At 38.9% G+C, this 20,051-nt stretch overlaps 1 protein-coding gene across 1 annotated transcript in view; it reads right to left on the bottom strand.

The window, feature by feature from the left end:
• The window catches only part of LOC124608554 (RNA helicase aquarius), a 339,510-nt gene that overhangs the window by 112,576 nt on the left and 206,883 nt on the right, over positions 1–20,051 (bottom strand). The window contains exons 14-15 of the mRNA XM_047139996.1: positions 17,293–17,510; positions 16,094–16,263 (exon numbers count right to left, since the gene is read on the bottom strand). Coding sequence (XP_046995952.1) covers positions 16,094–16,263; positions 17,293–17,510 — 388 coding nt within the window. The remainder of the gene's footprint in view (positions 1–16,093; positions 16,264–17,292; positions 17,511–20,051) is intronic.

The following is a 20,051-nucleotide window of genomic DNA, read 5'->3' as shown; positions in this document are numbered from 1 at the left end:
ATAAGATCCATACCTTCTCCAAATTTCAAGTTTCTATCCCTAGCAGTTTGGGGTGGGCAATGAAGAGTCAGTCAGTCAGCAGGACATTACCTTCTATATACAGGGATTTGAAAAGAGTTTTGCAATTAAAATTCAAAATTTTTGTCAAAAATTTAACATACCTTCAAAAAAATTTGCCTTCCAAGAAAGCAAAGTACAATTTTTGCCACCAAGAAATTTGTGAATTAAGTTAGATCCTCTTGAGATATAGTACAGTCTCTGGGGAAATGCTAACAACACAACAAGAACCTTAATCTTACAGAAAAAATTATCATAATTATGCAGTGCAAGACCAAGAGCATCTTATCAGTTACTATACTAAATATATAGTGTGTTCTCTTGATGTACTTATATGAAATAATTCTCTTCATAAATAATAATCCTGAGCTATCTCTTCCAAATAACCTCTGGCACAGGTCTGAAACTAGGAACACAGAAAGTTCAATTTTCGTGCAAACTCCACAATGTATGAGAAAGGAAATACACAGCAAGCTAAAAAACAAAGAATTTCACTAGGTTGAAACTGGGACGACAAAAAGAAAATCATAGCGCACTCTAGTACAGAAATGCTATTGGTCTGTTGAGTATTATGACGATCTCTTCCTTTGAGCACACAAATTCAGATTCTGGAGTTACATGATAAAATTGTAGTCCATGTATAATCAATTACAGTTGTCAGCTGACTTGTCTCCTGTCCTCTAAATCAATGATTTCACTTGTCTGGTGCGAGACAAAAAAATTCTGATTCCGATAGGAAATTTAAATTTGGCACTGATGTTCTAAGTTTCTCCTAAGATCTAAGGAAACACCAGCATATTCCATGAACAGGAGTAATATTTGAGAGAATGGCCAAAATTGATTAACTATACAATGGTATGCAATAGAACTATAGAATGCTGAAGCTGGGACCCCAATTAACATGCATTAAACTATGATGAATATTTTTTGGGGTATTGCAGTGGATATCACACCACAGTTATATGTTTGATTTGTTTCTTATTGACAATGCAGGGTACAACACTAGCTAAACAAGATCCAAGTGGCTGGCCCATCACTTACTGAGAAAAAGTATGTGATCTAGCTGGATTTGACATATAGCTTGAAGGAATCTGCTTCAAGTTATTCTATCGATGGCTGCTTAATTGGTAATTTAAGGTATTGTCAGCATGAGTGGCTAGCATTGCTTGCTACCTATTGCCCTTCTCAGCACGACAGGAATCCAATGTTTGCTTAGCTTGAGGCTTATCCTCTTTCTCATTATTATCATGGTTCTAGGTCTCTGAGGCTTCTCAAGACAAATGTATATGGTAATTATCTTCTACAGGCAGAGCTTTAGATCCGGAAATTTTATATGATGTTTTGAATCATTCAATGCATGCGAATAATTTCTTCATCCATAATAAGAAAATAAGAGAAAAATCCCTTAAAAAGCTATTACCATTTTGTTTCTAGATAACTGTTTACACATACGTGTGAAAATTATTTCACAAAACTGACACATTAAATATTCTCAGATTAATACAATAACAAAGCACAGCATATTTTAGAATAATTTTGCTATTGTGTCCATGGCAGACATTTGGTGAAAGGAGGTTACCCTGTGTTAATGGGGTAGGATAAAACCAAATTCCTGGTAAGCTCTATCCAAAAACTTGGAAGTTCTGTCTCATAACGGCACTGGACGTAGTGAAGGATCAATCAATATAATTACGCACAGGTTACTACAGTCCCCCACAGCCTTACTAGCCAACTATCTGATGTTTACAGCAAGCTCTCCAGTGTATTTGTGATGATCCTGCACCAAGCGATTCTCTCCTGGGCTGTGATTTGGACTTTGTTGTTACCTACCATCAACATTTTGCTAGCACATAGCCTTCTGTCCACCTAATGTGATATGTCTTCCCTCACCGCTCAACTGATAGTTGTGTTTTCAGTGAAAGAATCAGCAGCAGCATAAGCATGTACCGACAGCATGGTTGACATTCAAGTGCTTCTCAGTTGAACTTACTTAACAGTGGTATCTTACGCTACTGTGTGAGCTATTCAACAAACTTGCATTGCACTGTATCAGTTTACAGTACTGTACCAAAGTTTGGTCTCTCATATCTCAAGGGACCAATGGTATGACAGATGTGAAACTTTGTATATAGTAACCTAATAACAGTGCATTCTCAGGTATAAAGTTTCATTTGTGTACCATCTGCCAATATTGAATAAATTAAGAGCAAATTTAAAGATTTCATAAAAAGGTATATTCAGCACTTATTTTACAAATATCATTTTCTATTAAACCTTCAAAACCAGTCTCATTCGAAAAATTTTACTTTAAGTCTCCTGTTCCCCAAAACTAAGGGTAAAATTTCTGACATGGGCTAGCAATGCTACATAAATTGAGGAAAATTAGCCAGAAAAATTGCGCTGGGAAAAAAATTTAATGTTGGCTTCTTATATCTCATTGATTAAAGGCATGACGAACATGAAACTTTGGACAACAGCAACTTAGTAACATAAGGATTTCCAATATAAAATACCATTAATGTCCTGCTTTATGAATTTCTACAAAATCAGTTCAAACTCAATTTTCAAAAAAATTTAAAAAGTAGATCACATTCAAATTGCTTTTAAAAATCTATCTTCCATGATTAATTTCAACTAATCACATCTGGAAAGAGGATGTAGTCAAGTATTCAGGAAATCATGTTTGTCTTCCAATGTGTGCTAACAATGCCTGAAAATGATGAACAACTTAGAGGGAATGTACTATGGCAAAAGGCTACATTGCAGCAACCTGTTACCCATCTTTTCTTTAAGGTGCTTTTTATTTTTAAACTGACAAACAATATCTCAGTATAATGCATCGATCTGTGGTGACATTGTCACTACCAGCTCAAGAATGTGAATCAGTGGCACCCCAACACTATGGGTGTCACGCCCGATAGCTGTGCAATGCCAGCCCTGGGTGGGTTTCTTCATACAGCTTCACAAGCCTGTAATTTGGTTTCTTAATTTAGGTTCCAAAGCGTAGTGGTGATACCTGTCTGCTTATAAGATTTTTGCTAAGCACCTTATCTCCAAGTTTCAAAATATAGGAGTATATCACGTAAACAGCAAGCAAAAAGTAATATCAATTTTGATTTTAAACTTCTTGACATTGCAGTTTACATCTTTTGAAATTTTTGAGCCACTTTCTGCTCTCCATTTTCAGCAGATTGATACTGTCAGTCAGATGATGATACTGAAGGAACAGAGAGTGTAGAAATGAGGTGTTGTTCTGTTACCCAACAAGCAACCTGTCTTTCGATCCAATAAAATCAATGAGCCAGCCTTTGAGGATGCATAAATTTCATCAGTGAATCATTTTGTTCCGTTGATATGTAATAATATTGCAATGGTGAGAAGTCTAAAATCAAAATCGATATTACTTTTTGCTTGCCGCCCATCTGACATACTCCTACACATTTGCAAATCGGAGATAAGGTACTTAGCAAATGATCTATTTACGTAATTTCAACAAAAATCAAGTTTGAAATGGTTTTGTATATATTCAGAAAGTGGAACATGAATGATAGTTCTTATTAGAAAATCTTATGTTACTAAGTTGTTCTGTCCAAAGTTTCATGTTTATCATGCCTTTAATCACTGAGATATAAGAACCCAAAGTGAGATTTTTATTTTCAGCATGATTTTTCCAGCTAGTTTGCCTCAATTCCTGTAGAATTGTTAGCCCATGTTTCACAAAAATTGTCATCTTTTCGGCGAATTTGCAGGTTACTGAATAACAGTAAGTGAATGAAATTTTGTATTCCACAGTCTTATGATACCAAGCTACTTCATGTAAAGCTACTTGTTCAGCTTGCATTTACTCTGCAAGATATAAGAATTCAAAGTTTAGATTTTTTTTCATGTCATGATTTTGTGCCAAAATTTGATCCAAATTATTTAGCATTGTTAACTTGAATTGATAATCAAATACTTTTTTGGCAGTTAAAACTACAATCTTTCTAATGAACACAGTTTGAAAAGTTTAACAGAGCACAGGTTTTTGCAAAAAAAAAGTTTGAAAGTACTGCTTTATTGACCTTTCTGCAAAATCATCAACTGTCCACTTAATTTATTCAGTGTTGGCAAGTGGTACATACACAAAACTTTATATTTGAGTAGCTTGTGTTGGTAGGTTACTAAATGTCAAGGTTCGCTTTTGTCATATATTTAGACCCTTACATAAAAGAAGCCTAGGTTTGATGCAATTTGAAGTTTATTACATTCTTCCATCCTATGAAATCATAAACTTTAGAAAAATTATGTCATTGTGTCTGACTACTGCATTTGATCACACTTCGCTGAAATATAGGTAGTGCCTAACAATATTAACAAGCTGTTGAATTTATGACATGTGCAAGTTAATCCCTGAAAAGTAGCAATTACAATTTTAATTCGTTTTTTTACTATGTCATTTTAAAAATATTTTAATAACCAGTGTGAATTTTAGATATGTGTGTTCACATTTATAAAAGCGTGAATCTTTAGCACATTTTGTTGACATAAATGATTTTAGTATTTGTGGTTCTGCTAACATATGATGGTTTTACAATATTTAAAATTTGTTACATCTATGAATACATGAAAGTACTTACATGTAACAAGTATGTATTCTGTAAATACTTTACTTTTCACATACTGTACCTTAGAACCACAGATATAAGACAAATCATGTCATTATGTCTGACTTGTATGTTTAATCCAGATTTATTTACAATACATGTTTATTGTAATGGTATTTTTCATATCTCTGTCAGCAGACATTGCAATAGACGCAGATGAGCTGGCATTAGTAGTGCCACAAAATAGTGTGGAAACCTACAATGGAGGGCACATCAGCACTGATGGAGGTGTTTACCTGCGGGCAGCAGCAGTACACCAAACAGGCCAGTGCTTACATCAAAGACAACTACTGCTAACTTCACCTTGTGCATCATGCTGAATGTTATTGCCAAGTGCTCAGTCAACAGCTGCCCGCACCAGCCGCATGCTGAATTATGCCTGTGCACATTTCTACGAGGGTTCAAACTTTCTGCTTCCCGCAGATTAACTCATATGGCAAGTTTTCATTTCCCCTCATAGGGGTATGTTTTCTGATTATTATTCAGCTACCGTCAGTTCGTGAATTACCCGTGCTGACAGTCCAGTGTAAGAGCACTGTAACGACAGTGCAGATCCTAAAACGGCAAACAGGATGGGATGCTCTTACGCGTGTCACAATCCTATTTTTTGTTTCCCTTTTCCCAGAGTTAATTTTGGCCACCATGGACTGGCAGTTCTGCAGTGCTCGCGGGAACAGTTTTCCCTACAAAAGAAACAGCAGCAGGAGCAGATGCAGGTGCTGAAGAACCAGGATGGGGAGCTGCTTCACGCCAGCGTTGTACCAGGCACCCGTTGTGCAATTTTCTTCTCCACCCTCAATGCTGTTTGCCTGTTTCATTGAGTCTACAGAAAGGTGGGAGAATTGCTTGCACTACTTCTTGCTGCACTGCTGTCAGGCCTATCACTGATCCAGTTGATAAGGTCGCCTTGTTGCCCAGCAGCGCAGGTTTATAAGAACTGTTCAAAATTTGAAGCCCTCCACTGACCCCACAAAACTCCCCTCCGATGAGCTTTATCAATTGCTGATGCAGTACTTTGGACACTAAACCCAAGTGGTGTTGGCATATTTGCAGTTTAACCAGCATCACAAGCATCCTAGACAGTCACTGTGGCCTCGATTGCTGGCCAACAGGGTCTCTCGTGCAATGTTAATTTGAGTGTTCTTACACAGATTTACTAGTTCGGCACATGATTCTCCAGTTAGCGCCTGATCCAGAGGTTCAGACAGGGGCATTGACCTTTTCAGACCCTTCTTTAGCCAACACTGCCCACATCGCAGAATTGCATGAGGTGATTGCTGCAGCAAGGGCTGTCCTTTCTGATAACTGTCAGGTTACTCAATCAGGTGTGCATGGTAAACAGCTCCCAATCACCTGCGAGGTACCCCAGGCAACCTCATATTCTGCCACGTCATAATGTGTCAATGATTCCAGCACAATGGCATCACGGCGCTGCCAGTCTTTGCTGCACCAAGCATGGCAGGTTCATACTGGTCGGAGCATCATAATTCCTGCCTGTAGCTATTTTCAGGTCCTTGCCATCATTCTCCTTCCATTCACCGGGTGAGCCAGCAGTCCTGTCCCAATTGTCATTTGTTGCATGTTTGTTGAGAATGCCCACATGTGGAAACCATGTGTGGGGTATCCAATAGGAGGCCATTCGTCAACGGTTTGTGACAATCGGCGAGCTGCACATCAGTCTTCGGACGCCCTGTGTTTTTGCTGGAATGTGGGGCCATCCCTGGTCACATCATGTGGCTTGCCCAAGCATATTTTACTGATGATTGTGGGGGGCACGAGGGTGAGGAATGATGGGGGGCGCAGTGGCTAGTCAAATTTCAAGTCGACAAGGGAGCGATGGTCAGGCTTATTAATTTGGACAAGTATGGGTTCTTGGGGTGTGTGAAGGTACGCCAGCCACTACATCAGGTTGTGTCTTATAGTGAACAGTGCATTCCTTTGCAGGGGCAATTCTCCACCTCCAAGTATTATAAGCATGAGTAACAGCAACTGTCATTGTTAGTAGTCAATTCACCAATGGCGCAAAATATTTTTGGGCTGGATGCCTTTTCTGTTTCCTGCTTGTAGATTGTCATAGAAGGGCATTTAGTGTCTCAATTAATTAATTTTCACAACTTCCTTGCTGTGGTCATATGGACCACTGCTTGAGAATACTTTAGGCTAGGCTGAAAATTCTGAGGCACATGTTTCTCTCAAGCTGTTGGTGGTACCTAAATTTTGTCACCCCCTCCCCATTCCTTTTGCCATGTGCAACAAGGTAAAGGCTGAGTTGCAGTATTTAAAGGATCAAGGCATTGTTTCTCCCATTCTGTTGAGTCAATGGGCCACCCCCCTGTCTGGTGGTGATTCAGAAGCCTGGCATTGTCCTTTGCATTTGTAGTGGTTTTAAACAGAGGGTGTCACAGATTCATATCCAATTCCACCACCGGAGGAGTTGTTGGTGAAGCTGTCAGGCAACCAGAATTTTCTATGCATTGACTTACTCAAAAGCTACCTGCTGTTGACGTTGGACACAGTCTCTCGAACTTCCTTGGTCCTCAACACCCCTTTGAACCTTACTAGTTTAATCACTTGCCTTTCAGAATCTTGTCTGCACCAGGATGTTGTCAGCACTATTTGGAGCAGTTGATACAGGGCATTGACTGTTGTGTCAATCAACTTGATGACATTTGAGTCACGGGCCTGACAGGAGAGAACCATTTAGAAAACCTTCAGGTAGTTTTCCAATGCTTCCTGGAGAGTGGCCTCCATTGAAAACTGAAACACTGCATTTTTTCCTCCCCAAAGTTGCATTATTTTGGAAAATGTGCTTAGCAAAGATGGCCTCGCCCTGACAAGTGACCACATCAAAACTATTGTCAAGCTGCTGGAGCCCCAGAACGTGAAGGAGCTCCAGTCTTCTTAAGGGTAAGATTTCATATTATTCTCAGTTGATTCCCTGGGCCACACACATCTGCCATCATCTTAACTGACTCTGCCAGTTTGGCATACAGCCTATCTAGTCTGCAGATTGTAAACAGGTGTGTTTGTACTCTGCCTCCTGTCTGGTTTCTTTTACACCTGGTAAACCACTATCCCTGGCCAGTGACCTGTCCCAGTTTGGCACTGATACACTCCTATCCTACTAGAACATGGGTGGCACTGAACAGCCTAAGCATCAAAGAGGCTTTCTGAGGCACAGCACAATTGTTCCCAATTAGGAAAGGAGGTGTTAGCTACTATTTTGAGAGTTAAAAAGTTTTACGTTTTTTTTTGTATTGAGTGAGATTCCTCCTCATCATCGGCCACAAACTGCTAGTTTTCTTATTTGTCCCTCATTCTAAGCTGTCTGATAGGAATGCCTGCCAATTGCAGAAATGGTTCCTCTTTCTCAGTAACTATTGCTATGACTTTCATTACTGGTCCACCATCCAGCATGCCAATGCTGATGAGCTATTGTGGCTACTGGAGCGACTCAGTCCAGAGTTGAATCGGAAGGAGGCTCCCGTGTTCACATTGGATGATGCCTTGCAGCAAACCTTGTTGGATTTTCCATTGACAGTGTGAGAGGTCACAACTACCATGGCTGCTGAGCCACTTTTCCGGCATATTGGTTCAGCAGTCCAGATGCGTTGGCCAGAGTCTCTCTCTTAAGTTAGATATCTAGCATGGCATATGTTTTCTCTCTTATGTGATCAACACAATGATGTGCATCCAGGGGTTCTCCATGCTTTCCATGGAGGAGAAATGCTGTCAAGTAGTGCTCCACCCAGAATTGCACTCTTGCGTACTCCAATTGGTGCATGCATCACAATGGGGCGCAAGCTGTATGACAGCATTGGCCGACATTCATGTCTACTGGCCTAACATCAAACATCTGGTGTGGGCTGGCAGGGTTTGCGTATTGAATTAGGCTGCACTAGTTTTCTCTTTGGCTAGTCCTGAAGCACCCTAGGGACAAGGTGCACGTCAATTTCGCAGATGTATTTTTGGGCAACATGTAGTTATTGCTGGCTGACACAGTGTCCAATTTCCCATAGGTAGCCAAGTTGTTCTCCACATTGTTGACTGCCACTGTTCGTGTGTAGTCAGTTTCCCCATTGAGGGATCCCCCAGGACCCGTATGTCAATACCGGGAGGCAGTTTGTAATGCAGGAGTTTGAAGACTTTTAGATTCATAATGGTATCCAGCATATGGCTACCACTCCATTTCACCTGGCTTCTAACTTGGAGGTGGAGCACTTCATGTGTACATTCAAATCCAAATGAAGCAGTCAGTGCCTAACTCTTCCTGCAACAATGTGTTGCCATGTGTTCTGATTATGTACCAGGTGAAACCAGTCAACTGGTGCAGTCCAAAACAACGTTTGCAGGGCAACTGCCACAGGGTCACCGTAGCCCGCCAAATTTTCTAGCTGGGGTCGCCATTTGGGCCTAGCCCCTTGGCCACCAGCAGGGATGCCTGCTGGATGTTTTAGCATGCCACAAAGGTTTACAGTTCCTTGTGGTGGATGTTGGTGGGGAGCAGCTGACACATCATGAAAATCAGTTGTACCTGTGCACTGTTGGGACATCACTGCCACAGCACTCTAATTTGGCGGGGTGGGGAAGGGGTGCAGAGTTGGTTGTGACATTGTTTTGGGTGTAGGCTATCACTTGCAGTGGCGTGTTTCCCTGTTGCTGCCCCCTCCGAAGTCCTACCATCACCTGTAGCCTTGGCCCCCAGTGAGGCTCACACTTGCACCTGCTGATATGGAGGCCATGGATTCTGACCCACCCACCCTCCTCCTCCTCCTCCTCTTCCTCCTCCATGTCCTCCCTCCCTCGCCAATGGAGGTGGCCTCAACTCCACTGCTGCCAGTGGACCTCTGGCAGCCTTGGTTTCCATGTCCTTCCGCCAGAACCAATGGGCTTGGCATTGCCCCCTTCAGTGGTTGATTCCCGGGCAGGGTCTTCAGCAGCCTCTCTGGCTCTGCGCTGGAGGTCACAGCCCAAGCCTTGGCATTTTCATCCGTATGTGGCCTTCTGAATGGAGAGGGATATATTATCCCCGCCAGCAGACATCGGATTGAGAAAGATGAGCTGGCCTGGGTAGTGCTGCTTCCCGCAAATCGACTCGCATGGCAAGTTTTTGTTTCACTCATGGGGTTCTGTTCCCTTGTTATTACTGGGGCACTGTTGGCCTGTGAAGTACCTGCATCAACAGTGTTGTGTAGCGTTGTTGTGATACCAGTGCAGACACTAAAGTATTAATAACCTGTTGTAAAAATGACATACGTGAATGAACACACACAAAAGTAGTAGTTAAAATTTCAACTTGTAATTTTACTACAGCATTTTAAATTTAGTTTAGTAATAGGTTATCAGTCTTAGACTTTTGTGTGTTACTGCCTGCAAGCAGCAGATAGGTACCCTAGTCTAATGATTATGGGTTTGTGTGCTGCCCCCGCCCCCAACCCCCGTCCCCTTCTCGCTTTTTTAAAGCTTAATGTGGTAGTTTTCCACCAAACTATATACCGTACTTCACAGACTATAAGACGCACTTTTTCCTTCAAAAAATTGCCTCCAACATTCAGGGGCGTCTTACTCTGAATGTCCATTGTTAGATCTAAAATTCCAGCCAGTCTTACAGGTGGCACTATATCTGATGCTGTGGGAAACCTATTTCTATCTGGCAACACTGAATTCAATTGGCAGCAGCAGTGCACCGATGTGACAAACATGAATTGTGGAGGTTCACAAGCTTGCAAACATTGTCTTCCTCCTGCCCCACCATCACAAACCCAGGACACTGTCTAGCCTATGATGCGTCATTGCAGTCTATAGTGCCAGTGAACTTGAACTGAAAGTGATTTGTGTTATCGGTAACACTACAACATTTTTGTTAGTAGCTAGTTTTATAATAAAAAATAAAAGGTATTCATATGGTGCTGGCCTTAAATTGAAGGTAATAGGATATTCAGGACAACATAGAAACAGGGCAGTTGAGAGGCATTTTGGTCCTCCAACAACAGAAAAAAATCATTCACGATTGCCAGGCAAGTAAAGAAGAGCTCACAAAAATTAGGAAGACTAAAGCAAATAGAGGACTGAATGCAAAATGCCCAAAATTAGAAGACGAAGTATGAAAAGGATTCATGGACACTATCAAAATGGCATTGGAATTAATACAAAAATGAAACAAATATGCACTATAGTGGAATTTAACAGACTAAAATATCTCAGAAAATGCCACAAGAGTATGAAGAGAAAATATTATCTTTCCATTACCTTATTACTCCACATTGAAAGAAAGCCAGTGTGGAACTAAGCTAAATAGCAAATATGGGCAAAACTCCTCTGACATTTGATATGTCGAATAACAGTACTGTTTCCATGAAAGGTTTTAAAACTGTAAGTATAAAAATAAGTGGACTTGAAAAAATGCACTACACTGTTGTCCTTTCATGTTGTGCTGATGATACTAAACTTAATCCATTGATCATTTTCAAGTGCAAAATAATGCCAAAACCTTCTGAAATACTGCCAAGTATTGTTCATGTACATGACAAGGGTTGGATGGATGAGGCTGGTATGAAATTATGGATTAACAGGATGTGGGAGAGAAGGAAAGGTTCTTCACTGAAGAAGATTTCACTTCGTGTGCTAGATCAATTTAGTAGTCATTTGAAAAATTCTGTGAAAGAGAAATTGAAATAGGGAAATATAGAGCTCACTGCTTTTCTGCAAGGACTTACTTCGCAACTGCAACCTCTTGATGTCTTGATAAATAAACCACTTAAAGAGTTTATAAGAGAGAGAAATGGAACAAATGGATGATGGATGAAACGCAGCATGAATTCATGCCGAAGGGAGCTTTTAGACAACCTACAATCAAACAAGTGTGTCAATGGATAAAACAGTCATGGTCTAGAGTGAGAGCAGACATTATTGTTCAATCTTTCAAGAAGTGCTGCATAAGTAATGCTCTTGATGGCAGAGAAGACCATCTTATACATGAAGAGCACAACCATGATGATGATGATGATGATGATGATGATGATGTGATGATGATGAAGAAGAAGAAGAAGGAGAAAGCTCAGATGACAATATCCAGGGATTTTAAAGGTCAGTTTGTTTTTATAAACTAAAATATTTTGTCTGTTTTTGCAATGTAATAATAAAAATTGTAAAAATGTTATTAAAAAAACTGCTAAAAATTAAGGTGCATCTTACAGTCCTTAGTGTCTTATAGTCTGTAAAACATGGTATCAATAGCGCTCCAATTCACTCAGCAAGAAATGATATGTCTTCTTCTTTAATTTTAAACTGTACATGATCAGAGAATTTAGTTTAACTGTACACAACCAACTTTCTCCATTTTACATTTGGCAGCAGCACTATACACACCCAGATTATTTAACATTCCGGAATCTGTGATTTTATTTCATATTATGATAGAGTAATACATTTTATTTCCTGCAGTTCCCAATATGTTCATGTCTGTCAGGTGAAATGTCAATATACGAAAGTTATAAGCAATCTGTGAATGCTCTACAATTTTAAAATCTGTGTTGTTGAAGATGCAGACATCCAACATTCTGAAAAAAAAAAAAAAAAAAGTTCTCTCTTCGTCTTAGTCTCGCACACATATCTGTGGAGTTTCTACAAGCAAAACCCCTTTTTTATGTTTTCATGTAGTCCAGACTTAAAAAACGCACAATTGAGGAAAATACAGAATCAAGGAAAATGTTAAAATCCCCAAAATCCGAGCAAAAACATATCTATTGGCATGTATGATTAAAAATCATAATCCTCTCCAATACACTGTATAAGTGAAGGAAATTAAATGTACAATATAATGTTTATACAATAATTTGTGGTAATGAATGTCATCAGTTCTTAAGAAATCACATATTTGTAACAGCAAGTAAAAACTCATTTAAAAAAAATTGAAGCTGGTTCCTGGGTACAAGGTAATCAATCTATTTTCTGACATGCTATGACCACAAATTATACATCAAAACACCCGTTTTTGAGAGAGCTTTCCTTTGTGTTAAGCCAGAAAGAAGAAAAAATTGATGAACATGGTGAATTAAACTGAAAACTATGAAGTATGGTGGAAGGTGTCGGAATGTAACACATGAGGTGTATGTTTTCCTTCTGTAGACAATGGCAGTGCAACATAGTGCATATGCTGGTGACACAAGGGCAGTGACCTCTAGTGCATTGCTTGTAAACTTTTCCTTGTTCATTATGCTGAGGGGAGAGCTTGTCTGTAGCTGAACAAGTTGAGGAAGTGACGTCAAAATGACGTAGGAAAGTGTATGTTGATATGCTGATCGGCGAATACAAATCAAGTTGATATGAAAGCAGTTTGTGGCCAGCTAGGGAGGAAAAGTTAGCGACAGCTTTCGACCTGGAACAAATCCTGCCCATTCACCCCCTTCCACAGCAAACAAGTGCTCGCTCCCCCACCAAAAGGGTAGCCCGTACAGTCCAGAATATATATGCACCATGTAAATTCTTTGGTCTATGCCATGAAGTCAACACCGCACGGTCTTGGTCCTCACTCATCATTGTATAGTGCACATGTTTTATGGACGAGGAAGATTATTGTTTAATGTTCCATTGACAACAAGGTCATTAGAGATGGAGCACAAGCTCAGATTATGGAAGGATGGGGAAGGAAATTGGCCGTGCGCTGTCAAAAGAACCATCCCGGCATTTGCCTGAACCAATTTAGGGAAATCAAAAGAAACCTAAATATGAAAGATTGGACGCAGGTTTGAATCGTCATCCTGCTGAATGCGAGTCCAGTGTGCTAACCATTGCACCACCTAATTCTGTCATGTTTTACATTGCTTGCTTGTTGGCACTATCAATGTGAAGTTGGTAAGTAACAGTGCAATAGTCACACGGTGTAGTGTGTTTCCAAAGTCCACCCATAGCATATGAAAGACATGCAGTTAGAAATCATGCATCATAATGTGAAACACTGTCAAAATTAAAATATTAGATCACTCACTACAGACAGCAGGTATAGGGTAGATTGGAAGGAGTGTTAGAAATTGAGTATTGTAATGTAAAATACTTTCAAAATTAAAATATCAGATCACACACTACAAACAATAGGTCTAGGTTAGGTTGGACAGTGATAATTTGGTGGGTTCTATTTAAATAAAAGGATTACTGTAAATGTGATGCAATGAGGCGAACTTCAGTGAAAAGGAATTTGATCGGACACAGAAATTTTCTGCAGCTACAAGCTAAAGGATCTTCATCAATTTTGTAAGATAAGTTAGGAGATAGAGTAATCTTTTATTCTATACACTGTGTACAACTGAGATAAAGTAGCATGGAAAAATATAAAATATTACAGCAGCTAAGTGGTTAAACCCTAATCATAAATGTGGACATCTACTTAATGACAAACCTTGTCATCATTGCTCTTATTGTTTAATACTTTTCTTATGAGTTGCATTTCATATGCTCACTGCACTTCATATTCTCCATCCCATTGAAGTGTTATTGTAGGCTTGATGAGAGAAACAGACATGAAAAAATGAGTTTACTTTCCCAACTGACATTACAAGCTTATTAGAAGTCACCTGTACATCACAGAAAATGTCAATTTTAGAACAAAAGCCCAGGCACTAAAGTTTCACTTCATGCCTTCTATCACTGCTGCCAATTTTTATGATGGCTCTAAGCAGTATGGGACTTAACATCTGAGGTCATCAGTCCCCTAGACTTAGAACTACTTAAACCTAACTAACCTAAGGCCAACACATACACCCATGCCCATGGCAGGATTCGAACCTGCAACCGTAACAGCAGTGCGGTTCCAGACTGAAGTGCCTAGAACTGCTCGGCACTGCTGCCGATCTTTATGTTCTATAGTGTGTGGTGTGAAGTATATATGCGAGTAGTGTATGTAGTTGTGACAACTTTATTGTGTCAGATTTGAACACAAAAGACTTTAAGATGTGCTATCGCAAAACCCTTGTTCTATTTCCATGTGACATCTCTGCCACAGCACATGATCTGCTTTTTTCAGCACTTCACAAAATGTTTTCACCCCTACCAACACTTCCATAATCGAAGGGTTATTCTCCCTCTCAACACATCCAGCAGGCGAACTCATTTTACATATGTTAGTATGGTGTGGTGGTTGCATTGGCTGTTGGATGACATAACAAGTTCCCAGACAATAAGAGGTCACCAGCTGGAATTGGCCAATGTTTCCTTGATTCTGACTGAGTATATTCTTCGAGACTCTTCAAGATAGCAATATTGTTGCTGAACACAGTACGTTGGAAATACGTGCAGAAAGACAAGACTTAGTTATATGTGGCACAAGAAAAGGTGAAGGCTGGGATCCTTCATCACATATTCGCTTGGACCAGAACACTTCAGATCAGCTGTCCTGTTTTTCCATTGCTGCTGCAACCTAACAGTAATTGTATCAAAATTGCGCAGTGAAGCTAAATGTTCAAGCTGTTTTGGCAATGCCGATCAGGGATTAAGTCAGTGTTTCCTCTCTCATGTACCCCACTCCACAACGGCCTGAAATATTCCCTTAACTCCGCTGCCACCCATGGTGCGAAATGTCTGTCTTTTATGCCACTTATATATTGTGCAGACACATCAAACGTCAGTAGGAAAAAAATGGGAGGAAGCCAAGTGAGACGTCGAGTAAGAACGTAGAGCCAAACTAAACCTTACTAGGAAGAAGCATAAAACTAGGGAATTTTTGGCATTGATCTTACGGGTTTTCCACAGAGGCTACAAATTTATGGTGTAGAATGGTGAAAAACATAAAATTGGTTAACACAAAATCGAAGTTCCAGTGTAATATCACCTACTAACATAAATGGCTTCAGAATATCTAAATCAGAGCCTACACTGTGTTTAACGATTAAAAGGATAGAAAAGGCCTTCATGTGGAATGCCACGTTTTGTTGAGGTTTGAGTGATGCACTCAGCACAATAAACTTGTAACAATAACATCAAAATGTAAAGTGTCTTGCAAAGAAGGAAAGAATATAAAAAGATAAATGAATGGTGAAAGCACATGAAACAGAAAAAAAAGACAGACAGAGAGAGAAAGAGAGAGAGAGAGAGAGAGAGAGAGAGAGAGAGAGAGAGAGAGAGAGCGAGAGCGAGAGAGAGAGAGAGAGAGAGAGAGAGAGAGAGAGGAACACACAGGAGGAGATGATGGATGGAAAAAGAAGCAAAAGACTGGGTTTGTATCTTAAATTAGGCAGATGGCAAGAAAACAGAATATTATAGTTTCTTTCTTCCATTGCTTTGGTGAAGTTATGTGATAAGATGCACCTAAATCATTGTGAAAGCATGGAAAGTATTGTATCGGAGGTTACAAGTCATTTCACTATCCTCATTAAAAACATGAGACGAGATTTCAAACATACCTGGTGTAATGTGCTGCTCCCGGATCACCATAACCCAAGATGATATCATGAAGCCAGTCAGGGACTACACATTCTGTATTCATTAACTCCCTAATTGTTTCAAGCACGGCTTTGAAATTGTTTTCTTTGGGTTTCCGCCTCATCAGAATGTTAAATGTCTCGTACACATCCTACAGTACATTAAACAATGGCAAATCCAGAATGGAATGTAACAATATTGTGAAAAAGAAAGTTGCTACTCACCATATAGCGGAGATGCTGAGTTGCAGAAAAGTACAACAAAAACATGTCTCAAATAAAGCTTTTCGCCAGTATGGCCTTCATCAACAATAGACGGCAGAGACACACACACACACACACACACACACACACACACATGGCTGTAGTCTCAGGCAACTGAAACTTTGTTGTGCCTATCTGTGACTTTGCATCTCCGCTGTATGGTGAGTAGCTACAGTACATTAAAATCATTTATAAAAAGTGTTATGATTAATTACAGAAATAATTCATTACAACACAACAAATCGAGGTTATTAATTCAGCACCTCAGTCAACATTCACATTATATACATTTTCTGTTAATTTTGTCAGTAAGATATATTAGCACTAAAAGTCCTTACTTATTAATGGCTATGGAGGCATCTCACTGTATTACGGCCAAAAATTCCTTCTTTTGGAAAGGGAGGGTATAAGTCTTATCTAGTTTACTTAAATAATGTCTTCAGAGATCCACTGAAAGTGATAACTCCATAGTTGATCATCTTAGATGAAAATAAGTTGCTTCTGTATTGATATATGGAACAAAATCAAGACGTGCATGTGATTTCCATTATCTATTTGGCCTCACACTCAAATGAAGAGAAGTGTCACATTCATTCCTCTTCCCACATGCCTTACACTTTCCTATTGCTTTCTTATATCTCATACAAATTTGTATCACACTTTAGCATACTTACTTTTCTCTCTCCACAATATTTTCTGTCAATATGTCTTCTTTAATCAGAAGTTGCATACTTACTGGCATTAACTCGACATTTTCTCATTTGTTAGTTTTGTTTAGTTTCACACAGTACAGCTTCAATCGCTCCAATTATATTTTAAGTTCCCACATAGTAAAGTTGTCTAAGACACTGGTTTCCATTTCTTCTTTTCTTATCTTGCATGAATATTCTACTAATTTATTTTTTATATTACAATACCTCATGTCCCTGGCTGGCAAGATCCATGTCCTTGCAATATTGATTGCAATCAAGCCACACCCTGAAAGTTCGTCGTTCTCCAGGCAGTTGTGGTTTTGGCTCTGGTCCTTCTTCAATGACACGGCCATTCTGATCCAACATGCCCTCTACTTCGCAGCCACGAACATATGTCAGACCAACCTGAGGCACAAAAGGCTCTCGCTGGTCATACTTTGTACCTATTAGATATTAAGAAAATATGGAAGCACGTTTTAGATAACATGTTTTGTCTCATTTTTTAAAAATATTCATATAATCACATACGCTACAAATATTAATCTTACCACAGAAAAAGTTGGTTGCTCACCAAACATGCAACCAATGAAGGTTCTTGTAAGTGCTGTATCCCTGAGTCTGAATTAATGTCATATGATAGGTACTAAACTTCTTTGAACTACTCTTAATGACCCATAAACCAACGATTGCTTGATTTATTTATTTATGTCTGTGGACCATTCTGTACAATGGTATTGGACTAGCTTACTTGAAGTTCAAGAATTACAAGTTTCAAAAATACATAAAACTACATGTATAAATCAGTAAAACGACAGACTTCTTTAAAAATAGCATCTACAATACAAGCATCTAAAAAATCAAAAAATTTTAAAAATGTTGATATATATACATAGTTACCAATAATTAAAATCACTTTATGCTTTCTGAAAGTTTTTTTACATGTTTGCACAGTTACATATGAAACGTTACATTAATTTTTTGCTTTAAGGTATTCTTTAATGCTATATGGGCAAGATTAAATTAAGTGCCATTTTAGTTTATTTTTGGAGGCAGACATGTTTTATATTATTTTTATATAGTCTGGCAAACTGTTGTATAGAAGGCATCCTAATTTTACACGCTCTTTGTCAGTTAATTTGAGCTGATTTCCTTCAAAATGATAATCAGTTTTATTGCTTGTGTTACAGTCATGGATAACTCCATCTAACAATGAAGCATGATTACTTTTTACATAAATAATTCTTTCATATATGTATAGTGATGCTAATGTTAATATGCTTAATTCCCTGAATTTATTTCTGCAGGAATCTCAAGGAGATAATTTTGTTATGCATCTTGCACTCTTCTTTCATAGCTTTAGTACTCTTTGTATGTACACATTTGCAGAATTTACCCCGACCAGGATACTATATGAAATTTGTGAATGAACGAGCCCACAGTAAATTGTTAGCAACATTTGTGTGCTTAATGTACTTGACATTTTTATCATTAGAAATATATTTGAATTCACTCTACGACAAACATTATTCAGTTTTAAACATGGCTGTTTCTCAGTAGCAGTACACAATTTTCAAACAAAGGAATTATACAGCCAACCGGTTGCAAATAATTGTTTGGTATAATTAAGGTACCAAACAGTTATTTGCAATTGGTTTGCTGTATAACTCCTATGTCTGACAAATATCATTTGTATGGATCTCCCAAGCCAAGAACCTATCCAGTGTACACCCAGGAATTTATAACTTTCTGTCTCTTTTAGGTTCAAGTCTCCAAGCTTGATAGTAATATTGTTCAAGTTACGTGTTTTGTTTGCATTTATCTGTATATATGTGGTTTAATTTACATTTATAAAAAGATTATTTCCTCTGAAATAATTGTTTCCATTTTCCATATTTAGAGAAGATTGCTGCTGAAATACTACTTATACCAAATGACATGTCATCTACATGCATGACAGCATTTCCACCTTGGCATATCATTTACATATAAAGTAAAAAGTAGTGTGTCCAGCATTGATCTTGGAGGCACTCCATACTTAACAAATTCAAAATTTGAGTAGACATTTGTAATATTGCTGTTCACATTTTGTTTTATTTCTACACACTGTTCTCTGTTTCCATGAATGATTTTATAATATCTGCTGCTTTCCCACTTATAACATAGCGCTTAAGCTTTTCTAGTAATATGCTGTGATCCTCTGCATTAGACACCACAGGAGAGCAGTATTGGGAGAGAAATTCACTCACAATGTCAAAGAAAATCCTGCATCTTTTTACTACACTGCTCACAAAGAAGTGAATATTTTGCTAAATGCCACGCAAGATTTAACAATTTTCTGAACTATGAAGACACAGATAGCGTACAGGAATATTTGATGGCATCACAACCGCTAGGAACTTTCGCCACAATGAAAATCAGTATAAATCACAAGCACGGTATAATGTAATTTTAAATGTGAAGAGCCACCCAATGATGGACCTGTCTGCTCAAAGAAATAACAACATCTTTGTTCCTCAAAAATAGCTTTATTAACAGTGGCTGGTTGCTGCCTTTACTCTATTGAAAGATTGAACCTGTTAAATACAGAAAAGGCCTCAGGCCTGGAAAGGAATGTTGAGCATTATATCAAGTAAACCAAAAGCTGCAGTAATAAATAGAATGCGCAAAATTATTGAGGCTTTTGTGGCCACTTGTTGATATAATTGCCTGTGGGCTTCTGTCTCGGTTTCTTCAGTCGACACTGGTTTCATGATTTTTCTGACATTTCACCAGCACAAATGGCTGGCATTGTTAAAGCTTCACCTTCCACTACTGGTGACAGACAGCAGTCGACCCTGCAGCCAGAGATTATATGGACATGTCACGTCAATGTCTGGGGGCTATTCCCCAGGCATTACTGCTGTGGTTGTCCCCTTGCTACCTGCAATGGTCGTTTGCTGCAGCATGGAAATCCAAGATCTGTTTACCTTGGTGCTTTGCTCTTT

This window comes from Schistocerca americana, chromosome 1, assembly GCF_021461395.2.
Source record: "Schistocerca americana isolate TAMUIC-IGC-003095 chromosome 1, iqSchAmer2.1, whole genome shotgun sequence".
In the NCBI taxonomy this organism is placed as follows: domain Eukaryota; kingdom Metazoa; phylum Arthropoda; class Insecta; order Orthoptera; family Acrididae; genus Schistocerca; species Schistocerca americana.
The sequence above is the reverse complement of the archived record's forward strand: the minus strand, read 5'-3'. Positions and strand labels throughout refer to the sequence as shown.